Below are 25,915 nucleotides of genomic sequence, written 5' to 3' on the forward strand. Positions count from 1 at the left end.
ACAGTATTTCACTGTAATATGAACTGTGTTTTATTGTAGGACATTTATGCGGTACATTACTGTATTTTAAAGTTGCATTGTGAAACGACAGTTATGCGGTACATTACTGCATTTTAAAGTTGCATTGTGAAACGTACTGTATATTTTACAGTAAACATATGCAATACTGTAAATACATAACAAAATAAATGGTGTTGTAAATGCAAATACAGTATTTTTGCAGTTAATTGATTTACATTAAGTTATAGGCGAACTGCTGCCAGTTATTTACTGTACATACTACAGGAAAATGTAATGTACACAGCTTACACACACACACACACACACACACACACACACACACACACACACACACACACACACACACACATTAATCTAGAAAAATATGTATTGAATAAAAATGCACCAATAGAGATCATATTATTATAAACACTAAATAGACAAATTATTATTATATTATTATTATTAGTAGTAGTACTTTCAGTCAAATGTTTGGAATTATTTATAATTTGAAAGTTTAGTTATCATAAACTATTGAAAAAGTTTAAGATTGCCTCATAAAGTCTGGTTTATACTTTTGCGTTGAGTAATCGACGTGACCCTGAGCACACGTCTTGCATGTTGTCGTGCATTTATACTGCGCGTTGTTTGTGTTGCTCTGCAATAACCCTTCCGAAACGCTAGCTGGCAGTGAGGATTTTATGTTCCTCTGTGTAGAGTTTCTTCACCGGTGTTTTGTTTTTTCTAAACGTTACCTTAATGTAGAAGTAGCTCAAACTCGCTCATTTTGAGGCAGGAACCGAGGGATGTGCAACAACTTTAATCATAAGGTAAACACAAAACAAAACTTTCCATCTGGAGCTCCTTCACTGGACTCCACACTTGTAAACACTCGCTCCAAAGTGTTCACATGGCTCTCGGTCCCACCTACACTCGTCAACGCTACCAAGCTGACCAATCACAGAGCTTGCGCTATGCGTCGTTGCGACGTGTAGTTACATTTTTTGAGGGGTGTCCATGCGCAGGCTGCTCCGGAGCATACGTGTACACTTGATGCTGAAGTATGAATTAGCCTTAAAACCCACTATATATAGCAGAAAGTAGCATCGTAAAACTTTTCTTTCAGCTCGGTGCCTCTTCTGAAGGTATTTTTAATGGACAATCCACTGGGACAGTGCTGAAGTCATCCAGGTGAATTCAACCACTTATCCAACCCAGTCGGCTCACTTTCACACAGTACCCCTCATGACAGACAGCACCGGGGAAGATAAAAGTCCCTGGAATGCTTGATAAAATGGAGAATGCTTGGAATGGGGCTTCTGAAAAATCCTCACACACAGACGCAACAGGACATTATGAAAACTATGATTTGCTGTTCCAAAAGAACAGCAAGAAAAGAAAGAGTCAAAACAACCATTAGGGTGTTCCAATTAATAGCGATTTCTATCTATATCTGCACAATCTGGACCAAGTCGCGTGGTGCTTTAGTTTAATTGCTTTCATTGATGAAATAATCAAGAGTTCGGATCCTTAATGATTTACCTCTAAAGTAGAATTACAACTCAAAGGAATCTTTTAAGAGTTCACTTGAAGGTAATCTCCATTTATCTCAACCTCTTCGTGTGGGATCTAACCTGCCTGCTGGATTCTCCGTTTCCATCTCCAAACTCTGCGGATCAAGGAAATGTCTTCTAAATGTTTAATGCATGGCTGTATTTCCAGGCCAACTATCAAATGAGCTGATCAGGAAGTCTGGAGTCTGTAGAGACCTCTACCGGTCCAGCTTTTCAGATCCTGGAACCATTTAGGGTCATTTATGGATATCCAGGGCCCTGGCAGCTAGAGAGTGGCCTTACTGGGTCAACAGAGCCTCTCTATAAACAGCTACTGAGGCTGGCTCGCTCTCTGCTCCACAGCCTGAGGTCGAGGGTCACAGATGGCGCCTCTGAAGATGGCGGCTCACCAAGCAGGCAGTCGACATACAAAGCTGGCATTTCCACAAGCAGAGGGAGATCATTACGGCCGCTGTACAAAATATTCATGATAATAACAATATTACCATGGTCGAATTAGCAAGTCAAATATGCACACAGGCCTGCTAGCAGACGAGGCTTCAGAGACCACTTTGATCTTGTTGGCAAAAGCAACTTGACGATGGCAATTGAAATCAGTAGGAAGAGCAAAAGAGAGCAAAAGGAAGGACGGCTTTCCGCCCAACACGCCTTGACCTTTTTCTTGTTTTTTAAGCCTTTCGTTCCCGGCGCATCATCTGAGAAATGATCTGAACTGAGAGACCATGACAAAGCTGTCATTTTAAGTAAATGTTTTCCCATCGCCACGTTTATCTTTTTCTTAAACCTTTGTGACTGATATTAGCTATGCAAGTAATTCTCCAATGGCCCAATTTAAGCCAGCCAGTCGATCAACAGCGAGGATCCTGCTGGGGGACGCTGGGGGAAATGTGTTAAAAAAAAAAAAGGAAAGAAATTCAGGCTTTCTCTAGACGCTCATTGAATAATGAGCACATTTGATGCAATATCATATAAAAATCAATGGAGAGACAGGAAAGGCTGGTCATACTGTTGACATGTTAAGAATGGAATACTGGGATTTTATTAGCAGGATTGAGAAAGCTACATGAAAACCAACTGAAACTACTACTGCTTAAAAGCTACTAAATTAGAAAATAGATTTTCTTATCTCAAAGAGGCTCACAGCAGTAAACTTTAATCTCAACATGTACTCAAATTTGAATCAAACAGTAATTTTATTAATAAAACATCACTCATTTGAGCAGTAAATAAAAACAATAATATGTGACCAGCCTAATCCTTAAAATGAGTGATACTTATGAGTCTTTAAATTAGCTAAAAAAAAAAAAAAAAGGGAACACAATTTGAATAAAAAAAACAACAGCTTTTTTTAAGGTGTAATCTTGGCTGCTTCAGACCTGACATAAGCCCCTTTCACACAGTGACAGCGGTAAATATCCGGAAATTTTCTGGAACGACTTTATCGGTAAGTAAAAAAAAAAGCGCTGTTCACACAGGCAAGGACAATCCAGACCTTTTCTGGATAAGACCATTACAAAATATTGGTAAATTCTGACATCACTAACCAGGAATGAGCTCTAAACGGCAGCGCTTGTATTTGTAAACATAAAAGTGGTCGGGCTTTTGTTGATGGTTTCACTTTTATTTAAAGTTTTAGCATTCATGCAGCTGCTTTGTCCCAGAGACACCTAAAGGCAGAAGCGATAACCGCAGCTGAACGTTTCATTTACACATTTGACTACATTACAAATGAAGTATTGTGAACAACTTCGATGTAAACATATAGAGCAACACTTTCGAATTTTAAAATGTACATAAAAGGCATGTATGCTGGCGTTCACTGGAGCACACTTTCACATGCACACGTGTCAAGCAACTAAAGCAGAGCTTGAAGGTAATCAAACAGCGGTTAATCATAAACATCTTATAGATCATTTTTTGAAGAAGGAACATAGAAACGGTATCTGACTAAAATCTAGAACTAAATGTGTCTGGAAAAATCTTCAAAGGCTTTTCTTTTCATAAACAGCATTGATGTGAACGCATCTGATTGTTCTTATTGGCTGGAGTAGACGTCTCATGTCAGCCCATTCTAAACATGAACATGCTCTTTCTGGCAAATTTCCGTCTGCGTTTACACAGAGCAGCACACTGGCAAACTACCGGTAATGTTACAACTTCTCTTTCCGGAAAATTAACACAACGAATTTACCAGTATTTTCAAAAAGGGTCTGTTCACACATGATCCCTTTCTGTAAAGTTGCTGGTAATTTTCCAGAAACATCTGTATGTATGAAAAAGGCTATAGATAAATAAACAGGATAATAAACCACCAGTAGATAGCAGCAAATCCTTGTAATGATCAAATAATTATTTAAGCCAGTGGTTCTCAAACTGTGGTATGTGTACCACTAGTGGTATGTAGGCCTCCTTCTAGTGGTACTCGGAGGAATGAAAAATGTCATGTACATGCTACACACATTAAAAAAATTATCCTAAATTATCTATATAATATGCCATTTATTACATATAGCCTATATTTCTGAGGTAATCTGCCACATTTTTTTTTTAAAAGTGTGCAGAGGTGTAGCTGCTTTACTGGGCCTACTATTGTGTTTCAATACTGCTCATTTTGGTGGTACTCGGAGAGATAATTTTTTCTGAGGTGGTACTAGAGGAAAAAAGTTTGAGAACCACTGATTTAAGCAATTCGTTCAAAACTGATGACTTATACAGGATTAAATCAAGTTATCATTTATGAAACACTGACCAACTCCATTCAATCCAAAAACATTTAATAAGGAAGAAACACTTCAGCTTTCTTTGGAGCTATAAAAACGTAACTCCCTCAATATTAGCTTCATGTTAATATTGAGCTTTTTCATAATACTACATGTATTGACCTTATTCTCCGCAGAAGAGCGGGTGCTGCCATTTGAATCTTTTTGGCACAAGACTTCCTGTCTCATTCACTTCCATTCATTTTTAGACATTAAAAACTGCTCGTTTCGCTGTTTTATGTTGCAAACTGATATTTCCTTGTTATATTATTCTACTTGGTCTGTATAGTCATGCAAACATTTGTTTGTAGAGCAAGTAGTTTGACCGTTTTTTGCCGTTTATTATTCCTTGTCATTTCTCCCATAGGCAACTGAAACGGAAGTTCTAAGACAATCGCGAAAACAGGTGCACTTCCGCATTTTAGAATAAGGTCAATACATACTAATAATACATAATACAACATGTGCTGTATTAACACTCATGTGCTAATATTCTGTAATTGTCAGATTTCATGTGACTTAGTTTGAACCATCCAAATTAGCAGTTTCAACAGAACAATCTGATTTTAAAGTATCTTGTTACCAGTAAAGCTATACAGTAGCATTTTGAAAGCAGCTGAGCTGCTGTCACACTAATGAATCAATGCAGTTAAATTTAGCTAGTTAACACTCCCGCACCAGTCATCAATCGTCATCTGGATAAAACTGAAAACTCCTGGAGGCTCATGGTTCGCAGTGATTTGTAAGTATAAGTAACTGAACTTTACTGACAGCGCTGACCTTCATTAAAAATCCTGCTAACTGGCTGTCATGTTGTATGACACCAGGGTTGTCCTCATTTGGTGATTGGTCTCGAGCACCGCAAGCTGCATCTGTGGCTCGCCTGCAGAAGCCTCAAGGTCAGGAACCGTGTCCCTCTGCTGTCTTTCATTCTCAAAAGCTTGGCAAGACACACAGAAATCTAATACCAAGCGTAGCGGCAAACATAAAATCACAGGACAGGGCATCAGGTGCCAACATGCAAGAAGCACCCAGGCTTTGATTTTTAAATCTTCTTTCAATCTTTTGCACTACACACTTTTAACAAGCCTGTAGAATGACTGCCAGATCCTTTCCCAGTCTTCCCTGGCTGAGGGAATTGCGACGGGGGGGGAAAGAGACAGGCCTTTACTCCCAGCCTGGCAGACAGGGATCCAAGACACAATTTCATGGTTTGTGGCCGGTGCACACCAGTGACTCCTCATCCCCTTGAAAGTAGGCTGGTAGGGGATAGGGATGACACCCCCACCCACGCAGCCCTGTCACCCTCACTGTACGCTGCCCATTATAAGCACCCATTCTGCTTCCAGCATCAAATATTAATCCTGGCCCCTGAATTGAAAAATTGCAAAGAGGTGAAACCAACTCACCATTTTATTATTGATTTCGTGAAAATGAATCTCGCAGACCTTTTCCACCACATCCTCGTTCTCAAAAGTTACAAAGCCGAATCCTGTGAAGAGAGAGAGAGAGAAAACAGGGAAGAAAAGATGGGGGGGTAAAAAAAAAAACAGCTCGTGATTGAAGTGAACCAACACAGAAGCAGTTAAATGAACAGGAAAAAAGCAACAAATATCTGTTGATTGCTATTATCGTATGGAGCAGGCATAAATGAGCCATTGAGTCGTGCAGCAATCTTCGTTTTATCTGGTCCTAATGCCATGCAAATTATGTATCTAGTACAGAGCAGGAACTCTTTTGCTGCTAAAATGATGAAGTCCTGGGCACTATTAAAATAGCTTTGAGTCTGCTCCTCAGAGATGGAGGAAGCTCAAAGCTGTTTTAATGGGATTTGTAGAGCCAGCCGGCATCTGAATTCCATTACCAAATATTTGATGTTTCTTTGCGAGTTTTTCAATACGTGACACACTCTTTTTTTCTCTTTCCTAAGTGCATCTACTGAGGATCCATTTTCACCTTACAGAGCACAACAGAGCCACACCACCCATGAGGAACAGGGAACATCCAGTGATTAACCAAAGCATCCTAAACCCTTTGAGATAATTTTTCAAACTACACCTGGACGTTTTCAAACAGAATACTTAGAATTTGCCACAGACAGTCAACCGGGGGGCAAAAAACAAACACAAATGTAAAAGGACACATTATAACCAGGCCTGTAGCCATCCTGTGAAAGGGGTGGTTCTTTTTTCTCAAAAGTTTGACCTTTTTAGTTATTTGCTTCATTTTCTATTTAAATTTTTAGAATTAATAAATAATTTTTATTGAAAATTTTTTTATAAATACGCAATTTTAGTGACATTTAAGCAACATTTTTTTTTTAATTAGGCTGTCAGAAGGTCATCATAATCACAGTTTTTGGTTTACCAAAAAATGGGAATCTGTTAAAGTTTTAAATTAAAAACTGTTGCCTATTGTCATTTATTAGACAAATAACAAACTGGACAGCACATTCAACCTTCCACAGTCCAAATTTGTCCATTTGAATAATAAATCAAATACGGTAAATAATAATAAATTAAATAAGCAAATTTGAAAAGTCATGGATGACAACAAAAGTCTAATTGGTATTAAAATTAAACTTCAATATAGGCCCCTTTTGGTGCTTCAAACCTTTTTATTGATCTGCAAGCCTTCTTCGATGGGTTATTATGATAAATAAATTATATTTTAGCATAGCAGTCAAAATAGGAAAAATGTTACAGACAAATTCTAGACCTTTGTCATTGGAAGGTGGGTCTTTCGAACCACACTATAAAAAATCTGCTATTTTACTTTTTTTCCGGCAGCTGGGGTGATGTAAAAAAGTAAATTAATGACCGTTAAATTACAGAAATTTACATAAAATTTCAATTTAAGGAAATTTCTGTAACTTAAAGTCTGTTACTTTACAGTAAATGTCTGTAATTTAACCGCTCTTCTTTTACTTTTTTCTGGCAACTTCATTGGTAAAATGATGTCCGTTAAATTACAGACATTTGCCGTAAAATACCAGACGGTAAATTACAGAAATTTTGTTTGAAAAAACAGATGGTAAATTACAGAGATTTTCTGTGAAATAACAGATAGTAAATTACAGAAATTTAACATAAAATAACATGCAGTAAATTACAGAAATTTTCTAGAAATTTTAATTTAAGGAAATTTCTGTAACTTAATATTCGTTATTTTATGGTACGTCTGTAATTTAATGGGTGTATCTCATGTTTTCCATGAAAAATAACAGACATTAAATAACAGACATTTACCATAAAATAGCGGATGTTACGTTAAGTTATAAAAAAATGTAAAAAAGCAGACTTTTTTTTTACAGTGCACCCAAACAACCCGATGATTTGATGAAATGTGAAACCACAGAATGAAATGTTGCCATTAATAAGTTCCCTATTTGTTAAAAAAATCCTTTATTATAATTATCATTATTATTGTTTATACTGTTTAATTAATATTTTAAAAGCATAAATACACAAACAAGTTACTAAGATAAATTCATTCAATTCTAACCACAAACTGAGTGCGCTGCCCTCCACAAGCCTTCAAGTACAAGAAACAAAAAGAGCAAAAGATAGAGCACTAGCTCCGCCGCTTTTGACTTTTAAGAAAGTGAGAGATAAATCCTGGGTTCAGCAGGTCAAAGGGGTTGACAGCAAGCCCAAAACAGGAAGCGGCGGAGCTCCTCTCAACACCGGCCATGATAAGAGCAGATGAAGAGGCGGGAGGGATGATAAGAGGGCACGGGATAAACAAGCCGGTGGCCTCTGGTCCGACACTGTGTGACCTCTCAGTGATTATACGTACAGTTTGTTTTGTTTGGGGAAGAAAACACTGTCTGAATTATCTGCTCCCTGACTCCATGACACAGTAGAATCCACTCCTTGTCCTGCTGGGGTAAACGCAGAGGTGGAAGGCTTACAGTTAAGAGTCGACAGAACATGTAGCTGTGCTGAGTGATGGCCTATGAGCTACATTGCAAACACGTGAGGGCCTTGCATTGGGGCATGAGGTAATTAACGGCAATTACTGTATGAACAAGCAATGGAGGTGATGTACGGTCACCACCGCATTGTCATCTTCTCTAGAGTTGGATGGTGGCCAGTACCCTCTCATCGACCCTTCTGCCCGGGCTTAGACGGCCTCGGGGGTTGACATCATTGACAGGATGTGAGTTATAGGAGCAGCCGCCCCATGGGAGGATACTGGAACAGGATTCACAGCCAATTACCCAGTGACCTCTTCTCTAGCAATGGCTTCCTGTACAAGCCCATTAAAGCTTCCTGCGACTGATCAGACCTGATGATTTGCTGAAGGCTGGAGCAGGTCCTACCATAGCACCACACCCTTGTCTACTTTGCTCCATCTTTCATAAAAAAATCAGGCGATGAATGAATTTGGCTGACTTTTAGTTTGGTAAAAGTACTTTTTTATTTGACAGATGAGCTAGCCGGTCCAGAGGTATATCCATAGTCATTAAATACTGCCTAGTAGGAGCACAACATCAGCACTTTGAAGCATTTATAATAGTACTGTACATAATTGTATAACTTTCCAACTTTAAATCACTTGCTACTTTTATTCTTGTGAATACAGTTAAACAAAATGCAGAATTAGGATAGAAAGATAGATGGATGGATGGATGGATCATTGTTAAAAAGGACTCCTATAAAGCTGTTTTTGTACTGTCAGGACAATAATAACCGCATCCAAATGAATGAGTCTGAAATAAAACATTTGAAACGTGCTATTTGCAGTGCTTTTCTATATGGCCAGACGTGCTAGCACAGTCTAACTCTTTAAACAGCACCCTCACACATGGAGGAAACATCCCTGGTGATTTCAGCCCAGAGACATTTACATGTGTCTGCAGGCCCCAGGCTGATGGGGCTGCCTTTGAAATCATGAGAGGCAGTTAGTTTTCCATCTCGGGCCTCTGCGCCCTTATCAGCCGCACAGCGACCAGTTCTGACAACCAACAAATCAGCTGTCAGGAGCAATTTCTCAGCAGCCGGGAGGGAGCTGGCACACATTGGGTGGTTCGGGGAGCCCGACGGCTGCAGAGGGAGGAGGAGGGGGTTACAGTACCTGCACCCCAGCAGGAGGCACCTGAAACTGACATTTCCCCGCCAATTGACGAATCTACTATCATTCCTACAAATTTCACTTGCTAGAAGTCCAGAAATGCATAAAGGGTGGGATAAGAATGGGTAGAATTAAAATAACTTAAATAATAAAAAATGTCAACATGTTATTATCCTGATCAAGTTAAATGACAAGACTGGGAATTTAACCCAGCTATTGGATTTGTTTATATTTAGGCCTAATTTGACTTAAAACAACAGAGCATTTTTTTTAAAGAGCCCCTATTATGGTTTTTTGAAAATGACCTTCCATGCAGTGTGTAAAACAGCTCTAAGTGAAGTGAAATATCCAGCTAAGGCTTAAATCTAAAAGTGCACCGTGTTTCAACTATTAATTCATTTATAAAAGAGTTGATTCAGTGGTTTGAATGAATCGCCGCTGTAATGAGTCTTTAGCCGTGTTAGTCGATACAGAACTCAAGCGCCACCCATTTGTTACGTGCACAGACCCGGAAAAATTAAACCTCAGCCCGCCCACAAGCACTGTTAAAGAAAAAGGAGCAGATCCTGGTTGAATGAAGTCACGTAGACACTGAAGTTTCCTCTGAAGTGTGAAGGAAAGTTAGTGTGTTTTTTTTCCTACCCAAAGATGAGGCTGTGAAGAATAAGTGGTTGAAGTTTATTTTTGCAAAAACACCTCAGCATTATAGCCCCAGCCTTGTGCTGTGTCCCTGTCATTTTTCTGACGAGTGCATCAGCAATCTACAAGCTTACAACAGGAGATTCCTCAGCCATTTGTTAAAGGAAAGATCAGAAAAGACTATTGATGTATGGGACTTTGTCAGAGCTTGACAGGAACTTTACAGTACACAGTTCATGGATCTGTTTTTTCCTCGATTTCACATGTAAGTAAGAGCAATTAAAATTTTTTCTGCCTAGTTTTCTCTAGCTTGCACATTATGTATTTAATAGTGTTTTGTTACTTGCAACTGCTTGTACTGTATCTGGTTAACTCTTTATATTCTCATCACGTCTAAAGCCACGTTAAAAACTGTGTCGCGTGATGCTTTGTCTACAGATTTAAATGTGTTTGTGAGCTTGCATTTCACTGCCGTTTGTCATTGCTAGGGTCACACATGCCACTACACATGTGTGGCGGTCAAGTTTCAATATAGTTCAGCTTTTGCCACTGTGTGGATTATTACTGAATGTGTGTCATGGTTAAGAATAGAGCAATATGACGGTGTTAAACTGCATTTCTTTAATGCACTCCTGCATTTGGTTCACACATACACTCTGACTACTTCAAAATAGTTGATAAGCTGTGGTGGACATTTTTCTCTGTCTCTCTCTGAACGCAGTCCACGAATCACAATAGACTCGTTCATCGGACTTATTAGTGCAGTTTAGCCTCATGCTAAGGAGAGGTTCGGGAACAAATTAATCGCTGAACGAATTATATGGAAGTTGTTGGAATAATTAGATAAAAATAAATGCATATTATAAGACAATGAAAGTGTTTTTTGACCTTGTATGCATATCACACTGATGTTGGAGACCCCAAAACAAAATATGATCTTTTTAATGCATAATAGGGGCTCTTTAATGTAGGTACTATTAAAATGAATAGTTTGTTTAGTTAACTTGTGATTAAGATAAAGTCAAAATGAAAAGAAGCTTTTGGAGGTGCAAGACTCTTTTGAAGCCACTCAAGACAGTTCTAGGAAGTAACATCACTGAACCACTTTAATGATGGACTTTGGCTTAGGGATTTTAGAATGACCAAAACTGCATTTCAGATACTGTGATATTGTGTTTCAGATATTGTGGTCGGTCCATTGGCTTGTCCACTTAAGCATGCACATCACATGACTTTTTAAAAATGTATTTATACATGTGTTTTCATTGTAGTTTATCCACACTTTCTTTAATTGAATAAAAAGTTTATCATACGCAGTTGTGTGCGTGTGTTTTTGTATGCACATCTTTTGTGCACAACTGCCAAACACCATCTCTAACCACATCAAGCATTGCAGGAAAGATATAGTAACGATCCCGCATGCTGTCTTTGTCAGAGTTCAGGGCGCTATCGGCAGGGTGAGCTCTCGACCAAGCATTGGAAACGGCAGCAAATCAAAAACTCTCAGTGCTCCTAATAACCAGACCAGAGCCGCAAACAGGATCTTTTAATGAAGAAGTGCCGATACCGAGGGCCCTTCACCGCATCCCCTGCAAAGTCAAGCGAAGGAGAGGACGAGAACAATGCAAAACAACAGCTGCCTCTGCGCTGGCGGAGGAGACGTCGCATTTTTCCGCCTCAAACACCCCAAGGCATTATCTCGCTCAGTTAGTGGCTTAACCACACTGAACAGGCCATTTCCTTACATTGGAAACCACTTCTGCCTTGCAGCCCACCTACACCAACGCAACGCTCCTACAACAAGACACGCACATCTGTTTTGAAGCAATACGCTTGAGGAAAAAAAAACATCTATTTTTTCGCTTAACTTGTCTTGAGATCCCTCAATGACAACACATGGATTTCCAATCTCGAAGAGGATAATAAGTGTTAGTGGCTATTACGGAGGCGTCTGGCTGCCATCTCACACTTATTAGCCAGAGCGAAGCAGGCCGGGTCTCAACAGACATCCAGACATTCACAGCCTCTTACAAAACAAAGAGCCACTGCCACGCTGAATGCCAGTCCCCCTCGGAGCCCAGCACAAATAAAATTAAAATGCTAAATCAATGAGCCTTCCTCTGACCTTTGCTTAAAAAGCCGAGGGTGCCTGCAGCAGTTCGATGTATTTAAAGGGAAGAGGTACACAACTGAATCAGATATTATTACGGCCACCTCGTATCCTTTCCCGAGACCAGAGATGGTAAATAGATTGCGTGTTGCATATTAAACGATGGGGGGAAATGGCATGCCTACGGACTTTCTCATGAATGCATGGTCACGCTCGCATGCGCGCGCACGTAACATAGCGGGTGGCGTATCACCTGAATCTGTGATTCATACAATGGTATGCGAGATCAGATGCTGAATAATATATGACCACGAGATGAGTTCAGGATGGGGAAACAAGCACAACACTTAGTATAAACAAAAGTCCTGTGTTCTTCAAAAGTTTGGATCCTCCAAAGCTTTATTTGAAAGCAAAACTTTGTATCACCCAAAGCTTAATTTACACACATACTTGAACATTCTGAATTTTATTTCAGCCCTGTTCCATTTTGTGCAGACAGGTTTGGTACATTTATTTAGTTGCATCATTTTATGAAAATGAAATTAAATGAAAATGGGAACAATGGGAACATTTATTTTACAAAGAAACAACATAACATTGAATTAAACATGAAAGAAATGTACTGATTGACACACTGCATTGTGAAACCTAATCTTAAGTCTTATTTATAACTTCAAAGTTGTCTACATACTTTTTACCAGTTCAAATCTATTCATAATTTCTAGTTGACCTTTCATGCTGACCATTTATTCTTGTATATTCACTATTGAGATTGTTATGACTTTAAGGTTTTAACCTGTAAAGTCCCAAAAACGTAATTGATTAATATTAATTATATATAATTTTCACAATAGATGGAGTGTCCTAACAAGACTTATCATGGTTTAAGTCAAAAGAAAAACCAATGCAACATAGCTGGCTATAATATAAATGTGACCAGTTATTATTAGAAAAACTCATTTAAAACTCAACACAACAAAAGTGGTTGACTAAAAACAGAAAAAAAAATAAAAATAAAATAACAATAACAATAATAATTTTAATATCATCCACATACACTAAAAATGTATTTTCCCAATACATAAATTGTATAGAATATCTTTGGGTGGCATGGTGGATTAGTGGTAAGCACTGTCACCTCACAGCTATTTTAGAAGATTACCTATAAATCAGATTGCACTCTAAGAACACGATAAAATTTGACGTAATTACGTATGCAATTATTATTTATTACGTTTTTGTAATTAATAACAAAACTAGGGGGGTGGCACATTGGCTCAGTGGTTAGCACTGTTTCCTTACAGCAAGAAGCTCGCTGGTTCGAGTCCCTGCTGGGCCAGTTGGCAATTCTGTGTGGAGTTTGCATGTTCTCCCCATGTTGACGTGGGTTTCCTCCGGGTGCTCTGATTTCCCCCACAAGTCCAAAGACATGCGCTATACGCCAATTGTGTAAATTAAGTTGGCTGTAGTGTATGAGTGTGTGCGTGTCAATGAATGTGTATGTGTGTTTCCCAGTACTGGGTTGCGGCTGGGAGAGCATCTACTGTGTAAACATATGTTGGAATAGTTGGCCATTTATTCTGCTGTGGCGACCTCTGAAATAGAGACTAAGCCGAAGGAAAGTGAGTCAATTAATTTTATATCTTTGTTAAATGAAATGATGTTATTTGTAGAATTTATTTGTATTAATAAAATGTCAAAATAAAAGCCATAAAAAAAAATCTGTATTTCCACAACCTAAAGGACATTTATTTTGCTCACACACGTAAGAAGAAAATTATGACACAGCTGCACAGAATCCTTTTTTCTCCTCAACCTGTAATAAAAGCAGAGCTCCTTCTTAAACACTGCTTGCTGATTCTGAGGCATAAAGACCAGGACAGCGACATCAGCATCTCTTGTCTGTTATGGGTGTTTAGCCACCACAGTAGGCAATTGACAGGGCACCACAACATAAGGCACATGTTTGTGTGAGTGTATAAATGTGTCTTTTTGTTCATGTGTGGAGGAGAGAGCACCAAAAGCATTTTTTGATTGTTTGTTTGGGTGATTTTCCCAATATGTTCTTGCCATCAAGCACCCTGCCCTGGGAGCGAAAAAGCAAAAAGAATTGTGACGCGCCCAGACAACAAGTTACAGCAATAAAATCAAAGCCAGTGTCAATGAATTTCCCCTCACTTTGATAAATGGGCCCCCTTTCTCATCTATTAATAATGAGAGCAGAAAGCACCACAAGAACATCTGTCAATGAGTTTCATTTTTTCTCCCGGCAGACACTTGGCTGTCCCCCATGCTCGCATGTGTTGGGAGGAGCTCAATTCTTCGGCCTGAAGACACCATGGGGAGTGGAGAGAATGATCCTTAGGAGTCAATAAATAGATTGGCATGCATCGATGGGAGTTTGCGGCCTTATTTACACATCCGCTTAATCAAAAAGAAGACGGGCAGGGAGAAAAATAGCCTCTCGGTAAGCTCTCTGGAACTTGGAACTCTTGTAAACTAAATGAGACTAGACAGCGTAATCGATTGTAGCTCCAGCCACCCCACTACATTATAATGACTTGGGAGAGACGTATGGCTTTCAGAGAAACCAAAGAGAGCTCCTAAAAAAGAATTTTAGGTGGAAAAAAACAGACGTGTATAAAAGACTAAAGCTTTTTCAAGCTGAGCGCCATCACTGACAGTTTATTAATCATTTACTCCAGTTGAGTGTGTGTACGGTACGGCGCTAGATAGATCTCAAGGGTGCAAGAGATGAACTAAGCTGCAATACTAGAGAACTAGCAGGGCAAATTAATGCACCTGCCAAGAACATGTTAAATAACAAGATCTATTAGCATGAGTGAATAAGCACACAGGCGCTTAATGCAAACTCTATAACAGTGCTTCCCAAACAGCCATGCAGGATTTGCGCCCAGGTTTAAGAGGTAAAGCTTTACATAGTTTAAGCCATAATTTTGCAAACGTTGTTTACACCATATGTATGTCTTACGTTGCACGGATATATTTTGGATAAAATGATTGATTTTCCTTTTATGTCAAAAATAAACAGAATACTAAGTCAGAATCATGGAATCATGAAGACATATTGTAAATGTACTACTGTGAATGGCCTGGCCCTTGAGCGTATTTCTACACTAATTAATACACATCATTGTGAGATCTCTTCGCTCTAAGGATCAACTCTTTTTGACAGTTCCACGATCACGCTTGAAATGTCGAGGTGATAGAGCTTTGTCAGTGGCAGCTTTAAGACCTCCAACAATCTTCCACTCTCCTTAAGAACATCTCCTACTTTGGAGTCATTTGGAGAGGTCACTGAAAACACACTTATTTTCATTAGCTTTTAATCATGTGTTGTGAGTTTATGGATTTGGCTCCTTGTATGCTTACCTGTATTATGTGTTTTCATGTACAGCTATTTGGTACCCATTGGGTTGGTTAACCCTAATTTTTGATTAGTATTGTGCATAATGAAGAACTTAATTTGGATAACTTTCAAAGGGTCCCATTTTATATTAAGTGGCCTTAACTAAAATGTACTTACACTGAAATTAGTGATTTGCTACAATATACTTAACGTGTAAATACATGTTTTTAAATTGTACTTATGATCAATTAACGTCCTGCATGTAATTACTGTAATCACTTTCGGTAATTACACTGTTGACCATCCCTTACACCTTAGCCCACTCTTAAAACTACGCTGATAGTAGAAGGACATGTTCCTGGATTAACATCTATGTTGATCCTTGAACAACATTTCAATCAGAATCAAGGGATATGTTTACCATTTAAGTTAAGTTTAGGCTTACGGTTAGGTTTGTGCACTTCTACATAATTCTTATCCAACTATTATTCCCCTCTAATTTTGGGAATAATTTACAGTTATGGTTGGGCTTAGAGGTAGGAATTAAATTTTTAAGCAAAACAAATGTTTCAGGTTCAACATAGATGTTAATCCAGGATCAGGCAAAATCATGACGTGCCTAACCCAACCCCGTATCTCACCTCAAGTGCACCAGAAGTGTCTAGCAATCCATTAAGGCCTTAACATAACTTAACATGACATTAACTTAACATAAGGTAGACTGAAAGACTTATTAAGACTTTGAGAAAACTTTCAACAAATAAATAAAGTTTAAACTCTTGATATACTGTATAGATACTACGGGACACACTGGTTTAATTTTTTTGATGTGAGCATCCCTGATGGGGCTGTTGGGTACAACCAGTTGAAAAGCAGTGATGTACAAGAAGTGCTTGCAATCTTATCTAGTGAAACTGTGGGGGAAAATCTGGGAAGTGATTGTATGATGGGGTGCCCTATCTTTGGTTTAAAAAAAAAACAAACATTAAGGTCATTGCCATACCCTCGCAAGTGGCACTAAAGATTAATGTCAACATTAGGCCCTCCAAAAGCCACCTAACTAAAATACCAGCCACTTCAGAAGCAGCCATTCCTCCCTAATGGCTAATGATCTGAGTCCTTCCTCCCTCATTACAGAAGACGGATGAATGGAGAGGTGCGATATGTGCACAGTCAGCAGGGTATATCTGCACGAAATGTGGAGCACAGCTCAGAGAGAATGGGTGGAGAAAGAGAGAGAGGGGCTTTTATATGAAGTCAAACCTTTCATTCAATTATTTCTATTGAATCAATGCAGTAAAATCGTATATCACAAGTTGAAAGTAAATGGTAACCCATCAACTCAACCCAAGTTAGAACTAAACTTTTCATGTGTAAGTGCCTCTATGACCCCTATTTCTTTTAAAGAAGTGCTATAAATCAGCAGTCTTCCTAGCAAATGTATCATAACCAAAACCTCTAGAGAGATCCAAGACATTTTTATTAAGAAAAGAATAAAAGCCCAACAGAATGTTCAAGATTTGGGGTCTGAAAGTCACAAATACCTTTATAAATAGCTCAAAAAGCATATCTCACATACGAGTTTAATAACTAGTTTCACTATTAAAAGCAAATCAACTTAATCAAGCCTAATTCAGTGAGATGGCACATTACTGTCTGGGATCTGACAGAGAGATAGACAAATTGATCGATGGATAGATGGACTGATGGATGACTGATAGGAAGATAGATTTAGCCAGTAGGATGGATGGATAGATAAATATAGATGGGATAAATGGATAGAGAAATATAAATAGGGATGGATGGATGGATGGATAGAGAAATATAGAGATGGATAGATAGAGAAATATAGAGATGGATGGATGGTTGGATGGATGGATAGATGAATGGATGGATGGATGGATGGATGGATGGATGGATGGATAGAAAAAAATGGATGGATGGAGGGATGGATGGATGGATGGAGAAATATAGATAGGGATGGAAGGATGGATGGATGGAGAAATATAGATGAGGATGGATGGATAGAGAAATATAGATGGGATGGATGGATGCATGGATGGATGAATGGATGGATGGATAGAGAAATATAGATAGGGATGGAAGGATGGATGGATGGATGGATGGATGGAGAAATATAGATGAGGATGGATGGATAGAGAAATATGGATGGGATGGATGGATAGAGAAATATAGATGGGGATGGATGGATGGATGGATGGATAAATGGATGGATAGAGAAATATAGATGGGTTTTATGAATGGATAGTGACATAGATGGGGATAGATAGATGGATTGCGAAATATAGAATAGGATGTATGGATGGATGGATGGATGGACGGATGGATGATGGAGAAACAGATGGGGATGAATAGATGGATGGATAGAGAAACAGATTTGGATGGATAGATATGGAAATATAAATGCAGATGGATGGATAGATAGAGAAATAAAGATGGGGTTTTATGGATGGATAGAGACCTATAGATGGGGATGGATGGATTGAGAAATATATATGGGGATGGATGGATTGAGAAATATTGATTGGAATGGATAGATGGATGGAGAAACATAGATGGGGATGGATGGATGGATGGATGGATGGACAGAGAAACATAGTAGATGGGGATGGATGGATAGATGGGTAGAGAAAACATTGACGGGCATGGATAGGAGGATAGAGAAACAGATGGGGATGGATGGATGGATGGAGAAATATGGATGGATGGATGTATTGATGAACTGATAGAACAGTAGATAGACATAAGCAGTATAATAAGATGAATGGATAATTTCAAAGAAATAAACAAAAATCAGACAAATACGCTGGACAGATGTGTGGATGGACAGATGATGGAGAGATAGATGTAAAGAAAAACAGACAGAAATAAATAGGGTAGAAAAGGCATAGTAAGATGGATGGAAGGAAGGAGGATTCTGATAAAATAACACAAACAGACAGATCCAGAATGATGGGTGGGTGGATGGATAGATAGATAGATAGATAGATAGATAGATAGATTAATGAATGAAAAGATAGGGAAATGTATAGCAGGAATAATGGATGGATGGAGAGTTTTATCCAGCTTCATCATCTCATTAAAACCTGCTCTGTTCTGAATGTAATTGAAAAGAAAAAAACATTGTATTAAATGTTCACAGATGATAAGATCAAAAGGTAAATAAAAGGATGGAATAAATGGGCCAAGGAGAAAAAAAAATGTACAGCGTATGTACTGTATCTCTTTTTACAGTTATCAGCAAAGAAAAAGATTGGAGGATGCCAGATATTAACAATGCTATAATTTAATGTGAATATTACTTGAATTATCGCTCTGAACTCTGAAGACCTCCTGCATATCGTGCACCATCTGGTCTTTCACTCGACTCTGCGTGAAGAGTTGAGTCATTTTAATTCAGCATATTGCTATCTTTGACAAATTTTTCTGTGACTAATATAAATGAAGCAAACTGTGATTTCAGTGCTAGTTATGTTTGATTGTCAGCAAGCCAAATGGAATAACAAAACAGAGGAAATAAAAAGCAAAAAAAAAAAAAAAACAAAAAAAAAACGAATACATTATGCAGCGAGGAAAAAAACGAAACCCAAAAATCTATTCCCTCACAAACGATTGAGCCATCTTTTCGCAATCATCCCCCAACATTTATCCCATTCTCATCTTTAACTATGCGAATTAGGCTTTCATTGTGTTTGTGGCGGTTCGACTGGCTCTGACAGGGCCGGTAATGAAGAGCCATATGGGACGGCGCTTTGAGCTCGATGCTTTCTGACAGTTCTTTCTTTCATAATCCATAAACTCCACGCAGTCTGCTGCCTTTTTCACAGGCGCTGGAGCAACAAGTCCAATTTCACCCCTCTCCCCTGCAAACAGGCTAATGTGATTACACTTGCATCAAAACAATTTGAGCCTTAATTACAGCAGACACATCAAGGCGAGGGCCATGATAGGAATTTCTCAAAGGAAGCAATTGGCATGACGAATTAAGGAGAGAGATTAAAAAAAAAAAAAAAAAAAGGAAAGAAAACGCATTCGATAATGCAGCGTCGGTTGCCTTAAATGCCAGTGGTGGGAGCCGGTGCCAGGGCCCGGTGTTTACCCTTCAGAGTGAAATCAAATTGATCCATCTCACCGGAAAACGATTGCATCAGGGTGCCTAATTATACTTTCTACTACAGGTGGTCTTTATGTCAGTATCGAGCGCTATTGAGGTTTCTCTCTGGGTCATAAAGTGCACCACAGAGATTCGGTAACATCGTTAATCCGATGGATTCAATTGGGATTGATATGAAACCAAAATAAACACGTGTGTTTTCTCAGGTGTTAGAGGTCAGTTCTCGGAGCAGACATGCAGGAGTGAGAGAGAAAACTCTTTCCACTATCTGAATAATGAATTCAGCACATTTTACCTTATCTTTCGCCTCACTCACATGGGTCTGCGGATCTCAATCATTTTGACTAATTAGCCGTTCCAAAGTCTCCCAAACAAGCTCCAACTCCGTAACAATTAAAGCGATGGATCTCATTACCGCACTCCTCTATTGGGTATTTAGAGTCATGGCGCTAAAAGTCATTGTCCTTGAGCTGGGCACCTGAGTGAATGCTGCATCAGGATATTACATGGAGAGACGAGATACAGGAGTGAAGGTGAAAGAAAGAACAGAGAGAAGCTGATGAGCAATAAAGGTTGTTGACTGCTCTGAAGAGATATGCTGCTGCTGCTGATGGTTAAATTGTCCCAGACACAAAATGGCACCTTGACAACCGAAAGATACACCTACTAATGATGTCTGTTGTTTTTCTGCATTACCTACTGTATACGAAAGAGTAAAAGATATATATATATATAAAATAATATATATATAATTATATTAAAATACCCATTAAAAATATAACATTACATTTGATATGTTCAAACAGATTTCATTTGTATAAATGCAATAATGTAAAAATTATACCAGAATCCATATACTGAATGCAATTTTAAAACAGTGATATATTAGTGGTGTAAAAGCCCACTAAATTCAGTTGTTCGATTCAATTTCAATTCATCTTTAATTCTATAGCGCTTTTACAATGCAGATTGGGTCAAAACAGCTTCTAGTAAATTGAAACTGTGTCTGAAACTAAATTGAAACTGAAACAGTGTTGAGGTTCAGTTCAGTTCAGTCTAGTTTAAATTTTATTGAAACTGCATCAGTCTAGTTTTCAGAGTTGAAGTTCAGTTTCGTTCAGTCAAAGTCTCTTCATTTCACTCTGTGGCTGTCTTTAAAACACCTCTGAGGTAGTATGATTGGGCATTCTGTCTGAATGGGGAAACATCAAATTCCAACAACTGCCTCATAAATTTAGTTTCTAAAAGTCAGAATCCATAACTATATACACTAGATATCGTATACGGACCCTGAGCATGCGTCAATAGCGCCGCCACATTTGTACAGTGCTCCCAGGACAAATGTCATTCAACCACACTAGTCAAGATGTTACTACGTAAAGATGCTGGATTTCAGCGCTGTCTACAGGTGTAGTAATGAGCAAACAAAGAAAACAAAGCACAAAGGCAGAACATTTCATAGGTATGATTTATTTTTTTATGTTTTTGTGCTAAACAGGTAAAGTTATTGATGATAATAGTCACATGCTGCATTCACCATTAGGCTAAGTAGCACCAACTTGCACTAAATACTTGGCTTATGTTAGTTTTGTTGAATAAAATCAGCAAACAGTGTAAATGAAATATGACAACAAGACGCTGCGGTGTCAGAAACTTGTATTATTGTCGACTAAGTGAACGAGTCATTCATAACAGAGTTTCATTTACAAACAAATCGTTTCCTCTGTCAAAATGAAAAGTGAAAGCAGGAGAGGGGGTGTGTTTCAGGACACGGATTAGACCAAATTTAACAGGAAGGGTGGGAAGCACATTTACATACACACAAACAAGCTTTTTGTCAGGAATGCCTGTGTGGTCACTGATCCATCCACATAGAAAAGAGATGTAAAATCATTATTTTTGTAATTTAAAAAAAAAAAAAAAAAAAAGCATACTGACCTCCAGTAATACTACAGATCATGTTCGTATATATGTGTATATCTCTAGCTCTGGATGGCCACAGTCCTCCACTACAGCTTGGTCCCGCATTCATTTCAAAGGAGAGCTACCCTGTACTAAAATGGTGGCTCTATTGACGTATTTCTTCCAATAGACAACAACAAGGTAGGCGACATCTAATGTAATCTATGGTCCGAATCAAACAAAATTGGCAAACCTCCAGGTTGCCCAAGTTAATGTGCAATCAAAAGAATAAGACCACTACACCAACCTCATTTATGATTGTTCTACATATCATCATCCTCTGGATAACGGTTGTCTCATTGCGCTGCTCTTCTGAAGTAATTTACAACCTGGTGTTGACTGAATCCAGATCTCCTCCAGAAATTACAGCGACACTTTGTTTACAAGTTTGTGGGTGTTTGAGTAATTGCTGTCATGTGATGTGCATTTGACAGGATGAACTATACCTTGATACCTATACAAGGAACGAACTTCACCAATTAATGAAAGTGAAGGAAAAAAAAAACCCAGACAAACTTACTGAGACAAACTAGGTTCAGTTGGGCACGACCATTTCTCCTCTGACTAAATGCTTGTGCAGAGCTGCAGTCTAGGCGCTGGAGGTAGAAGAGCTCTGTAAGTATTTTAGTTATTAAATCATCATTCAGTTTATTTTCGATAAGGGTAAAACCTACTGTAAAACCCCCTTTTTTCATTGCATATATGTTTGACAACACTTTATAGATAGATAATGACAGGCCGCAATGTCAAGCAATAATAAATGATTATGTGCATGCAATCACAGATTTAATCATTTACGCTTTTAATATTCAGATTGAATTAGAATGATGGAATTATCCATGGTTCTTCCAGGTTGTATTATTATGGTACTGGACATCACATACCCACTATCTCTCCTTATTTGCATATGTGTGTCACTGTGAACACATCAGCATCTGTGAGGATGTGAGTTCAGTCAGGCTCTGCTGACTTCCACACCTCCTGCTTTGTGCAATTGTGTGTCTGCGTGTGTGTGTTCAGGAGTCTATTTTGTCCAAGCCAGTGTATGTAGGTCACCTAGCAGCACTGGGCCATCAATTTCACTGTCCTACTTAAAAAGACACACTGGAGAAACTGGGAATTTTTCACTTTTTGACTACATACCCACTGCTTTTCAACCTGCATCTGTGCTGGCTGGTTTTGTGAACGACTCTCAACAAACAAAATCTGAATTCAGAACATAATAAAAAAAATGGAAATGAAACAATAATAGTCACATAGAGGGAGAGAGAGAACGTGAATAGTTTAGATAAGAAGGGCCACGCATACGCAAATCCAATTTAGAGCATTGGCACAACGAAAAGCGCAAGAAAACAAGGCAGCCTCTGATGTTATCGACAGGGAACCCCTTAAAAATGATTTTTTTTCCTGGTTCTGGTTAGTTGAAAGTTCCATTTCAATAGATCACAAAGCTTGTGAGCTTACATCTGGCAGAACTGATATAGTCCAGTTCTTAGGAAAAGCAACATTAAAGAAGTGCCGAAAATACACTCGGAAAGACTGTCAACAAACTGAGCTGCGAGGACTCCGCTCCAGCAGTGTAAAATTTAAATCTTTTCTCTGGGGTCGTGTCTTCATGCTTTATCCTTCACTTCCACACGACGAGCAGGAATAACATTTTCCACAGCATACAAAATAATAAATAAACTGCAGCTGGTGTAAAACAAAGGATAATTGAAGGTCAAATTAGCTTGCGTCTATTAGCCATTCGGGATTCCTAGCGTTACGCCTCACACAACCGACTTTAGACTTTAAGATATTTGAGAGAAAAAATCATTCAGGGAAATCATACACAACATTAACTGCATTATAATAAGCGGAAATATTCACACTTGGCTGAAAAAGCATGACAGATTAAAGCCAAACGTGTTTTGAAGAGGTGGAGAGCGAGCGAGCGAGCGAGAGAACAGCACCTTTAGGAAATAAATAACACTGATAGTATGTAATTAGGCCACTCGCTACGACAGTGGCCAGACTGTTTATGTTTGCACACATATGGCACGATCAGAAAGATGGACTATAACGCCGTTTCTCATCAACAACACTTCTGCTGCAAGAGCCAACAGCTTCCCTAAGTCATAATGCCACCTCCGCTGTCTCACAGGGCTTCAGCCGCTTGTGTTTTTTTGGTGGGGATATTCATATCTCGCTCATATGCGGAGCCGATACAGTTTATCAGGGTGTTGGAATAACAGCCGTTTGACACGGTTATGGTCCCGATCTGCAGCGTCGATGATGGGAGGAGTGTAATTTATTAACCGGAAAAGCTGGACTCTCCCAAGAATGCCTTAAAATAGAGGCAAGTTGAGGTCTCGTTTAAAGCACAACGGCGAGACCAATTTCTTCTTCAGTTGCTTCAAAGGTAAGCGTTCAAATTGACTTAACATTTCCCAAGCACCACAGAGCACTTAATTGGTTCACACAGGCAAAAGTTTAAAGAAATAGTTCATTAAAATAAAAAGGTCCTGATTCGTGTTGATTCTTTTTTTCAGTGGAACAGAAAAGGAAATATTTAAGAATGTATTTATTATTATTTAGAAATTCCTAAAATAAATCCACACAAATAATTATTCTTTTCAGGTCTTCTGACATTATTTACAACAACTTCGGGAAGAACATAAAAAAATCTGAATGATGAATTAAATGTCCTCAGTATTATTAATATTTAATAAAAAATTTTTTTGCTGATTCATACAGTATACAGTGGTCAGCATATATAAGTACAAAAATCTACCTTTTAAATCCATTGATTTTAAATAAGAAAATTCAAGAAGCAAAAAAACAAACAAAAAAAATTGTTTAGCTTGAATATAATAGTATTATCCTTCAAATTCTAAAAATGTTTGGTGACTAAAATATTAATTTAATAAATCTATCGGTTTTAACTTTTAAAGTCAATTGTTATTTGGGGGTTTTCAACCTGGATTTAGCCTACCCAAATTCAAAAGCTTCCCAAATTCGCAGTGTAAATGCCATTTGGTATCATTTTAAATAAAACTTTTCATAAAACACTGGTGAAAGTGATTAAAATAACTGTATATGTTGTCTGTGCTATATTAAACCCCTCCAAAAAACTCAAATTTGAAAGTGCACCTTTTAGGTTATGTGTGGTCTAGGTTGCTGCAATTAATAAAGTGGGTTCCTGCACATGTCAGTAATCATAGGGAAAAAAAAAAAGAAAAACGAAAAACATATGGAGGTATTGGGTAAGTACGGACCTTTAAAATGTAAAGAATGCGGTAGTAAATTATGTTTAGAAGAGTTTGTAGAGTTTACAAGGTTAATAAATATGTTTTGTTTAAATGCAACAAAATACATTTTCTATATTCACTGAGAATGGATACAAATATTCATTTTCAATAAGGGGTGTACTCAATTATGCTGAACACTGTATATACACAATGCACTTCATTAAACATGTACACACAAACATCACATATATGCTATAAAACTGCTGATTAATGATGTCTGTATATAATAACTTATATTTGATTGTAACTAACTTAGTTTGATTGTAATGTAAAATGCACATTTTGTGAAGCTGCTTTGAAACAATAATTGTTAAAAATTGTTAAATATAATTGTTCAAATTTTTTAAAAAGTGCTAAACTCTAAATGAATAGACACGTTCAATTTGGTTTACATTAAGGAATGTATAAATAAAAATTTGTATGAATTAATCAAAATCAAAATTCACAAGTTTTCAGTCTTCAGTAACACATGGTTCTTTACAAATCATTCTCAAATGCTGATTATGTTTTAATAATGGTTTCTTATTATTAGCATAGTGGCACAGTGGTTAGCACTGTCACAGCAAGAAGGTCGCTGGTTTCCCGCTGGAGTCCAGATTTGTGAATAAGAGAGTGTATGGGTGTTTCTCAGTGCTGGGTTGTGGCTGGAAGGGCATCCGCCGCATAAAACATACTGTATGCCAAAGTAATTGGTGGTTCATTCCACTGTGGTGACCCCTAATGGTTCAGGGACTAAGTCGAAGGATAGTGAGAGAGTGATTTTTTATTATTATGAATGTTAAAAACAACGGTACTGCTTAATATTATTGTGGACACCATTATACTTTATAGTTTTCGTTTGACCTGAAATTAAGTTTATTGAAAATGGAAAATGTTTTTATAAATTAAGATGCTTTTAGCAGTCACAATAATTTAACTAAATAATAATAATAATTGTAATAAAAGTAATAATAATAATAATGACTTTTTAGTAATTTTTTAAAGTTCTGACTGACTGACT

The 25,915-nt window shown here is 38.0% G+C and overlaps 1 protein-coding gene across 51 annotated transcripts in view; it reads right to left on the reverse strand.

Annotated features, from left to right (window-relative positions):
- The window catches only part of msi2b (musashi RNA-binding protein 2b), a 413,474-nt gene that overhangs the window by 104,039 nt on the left and 283,520 nt on the right, over positions 1 to 25,915 (reverse strand). For all 51 annotated transcript variants that reach the window (XM_073922868.1, XM_073922871.1, XM_073922856.1 and 48 more), the window contains 1 exon segment: positions 5,743 to 5,825. In XM_073922868.1, coding sequence (XP_073778969.1) covers positions 5,743 to 5,825 — 83 coding nt within the window.

This window comes from Danio rerio, chromosome 15 (assembly GCF_049306965.1).
Source record: "Danio rerio strain Tuebingen ecotype United States chromosome 15, GRCz12tu, whole genome shotgun sequence".
NCBI lineage: Eukaryota > Metazoa > Chordata > Actinopteri > Cypriniformes > Danionidae > Danio > Danio rerio.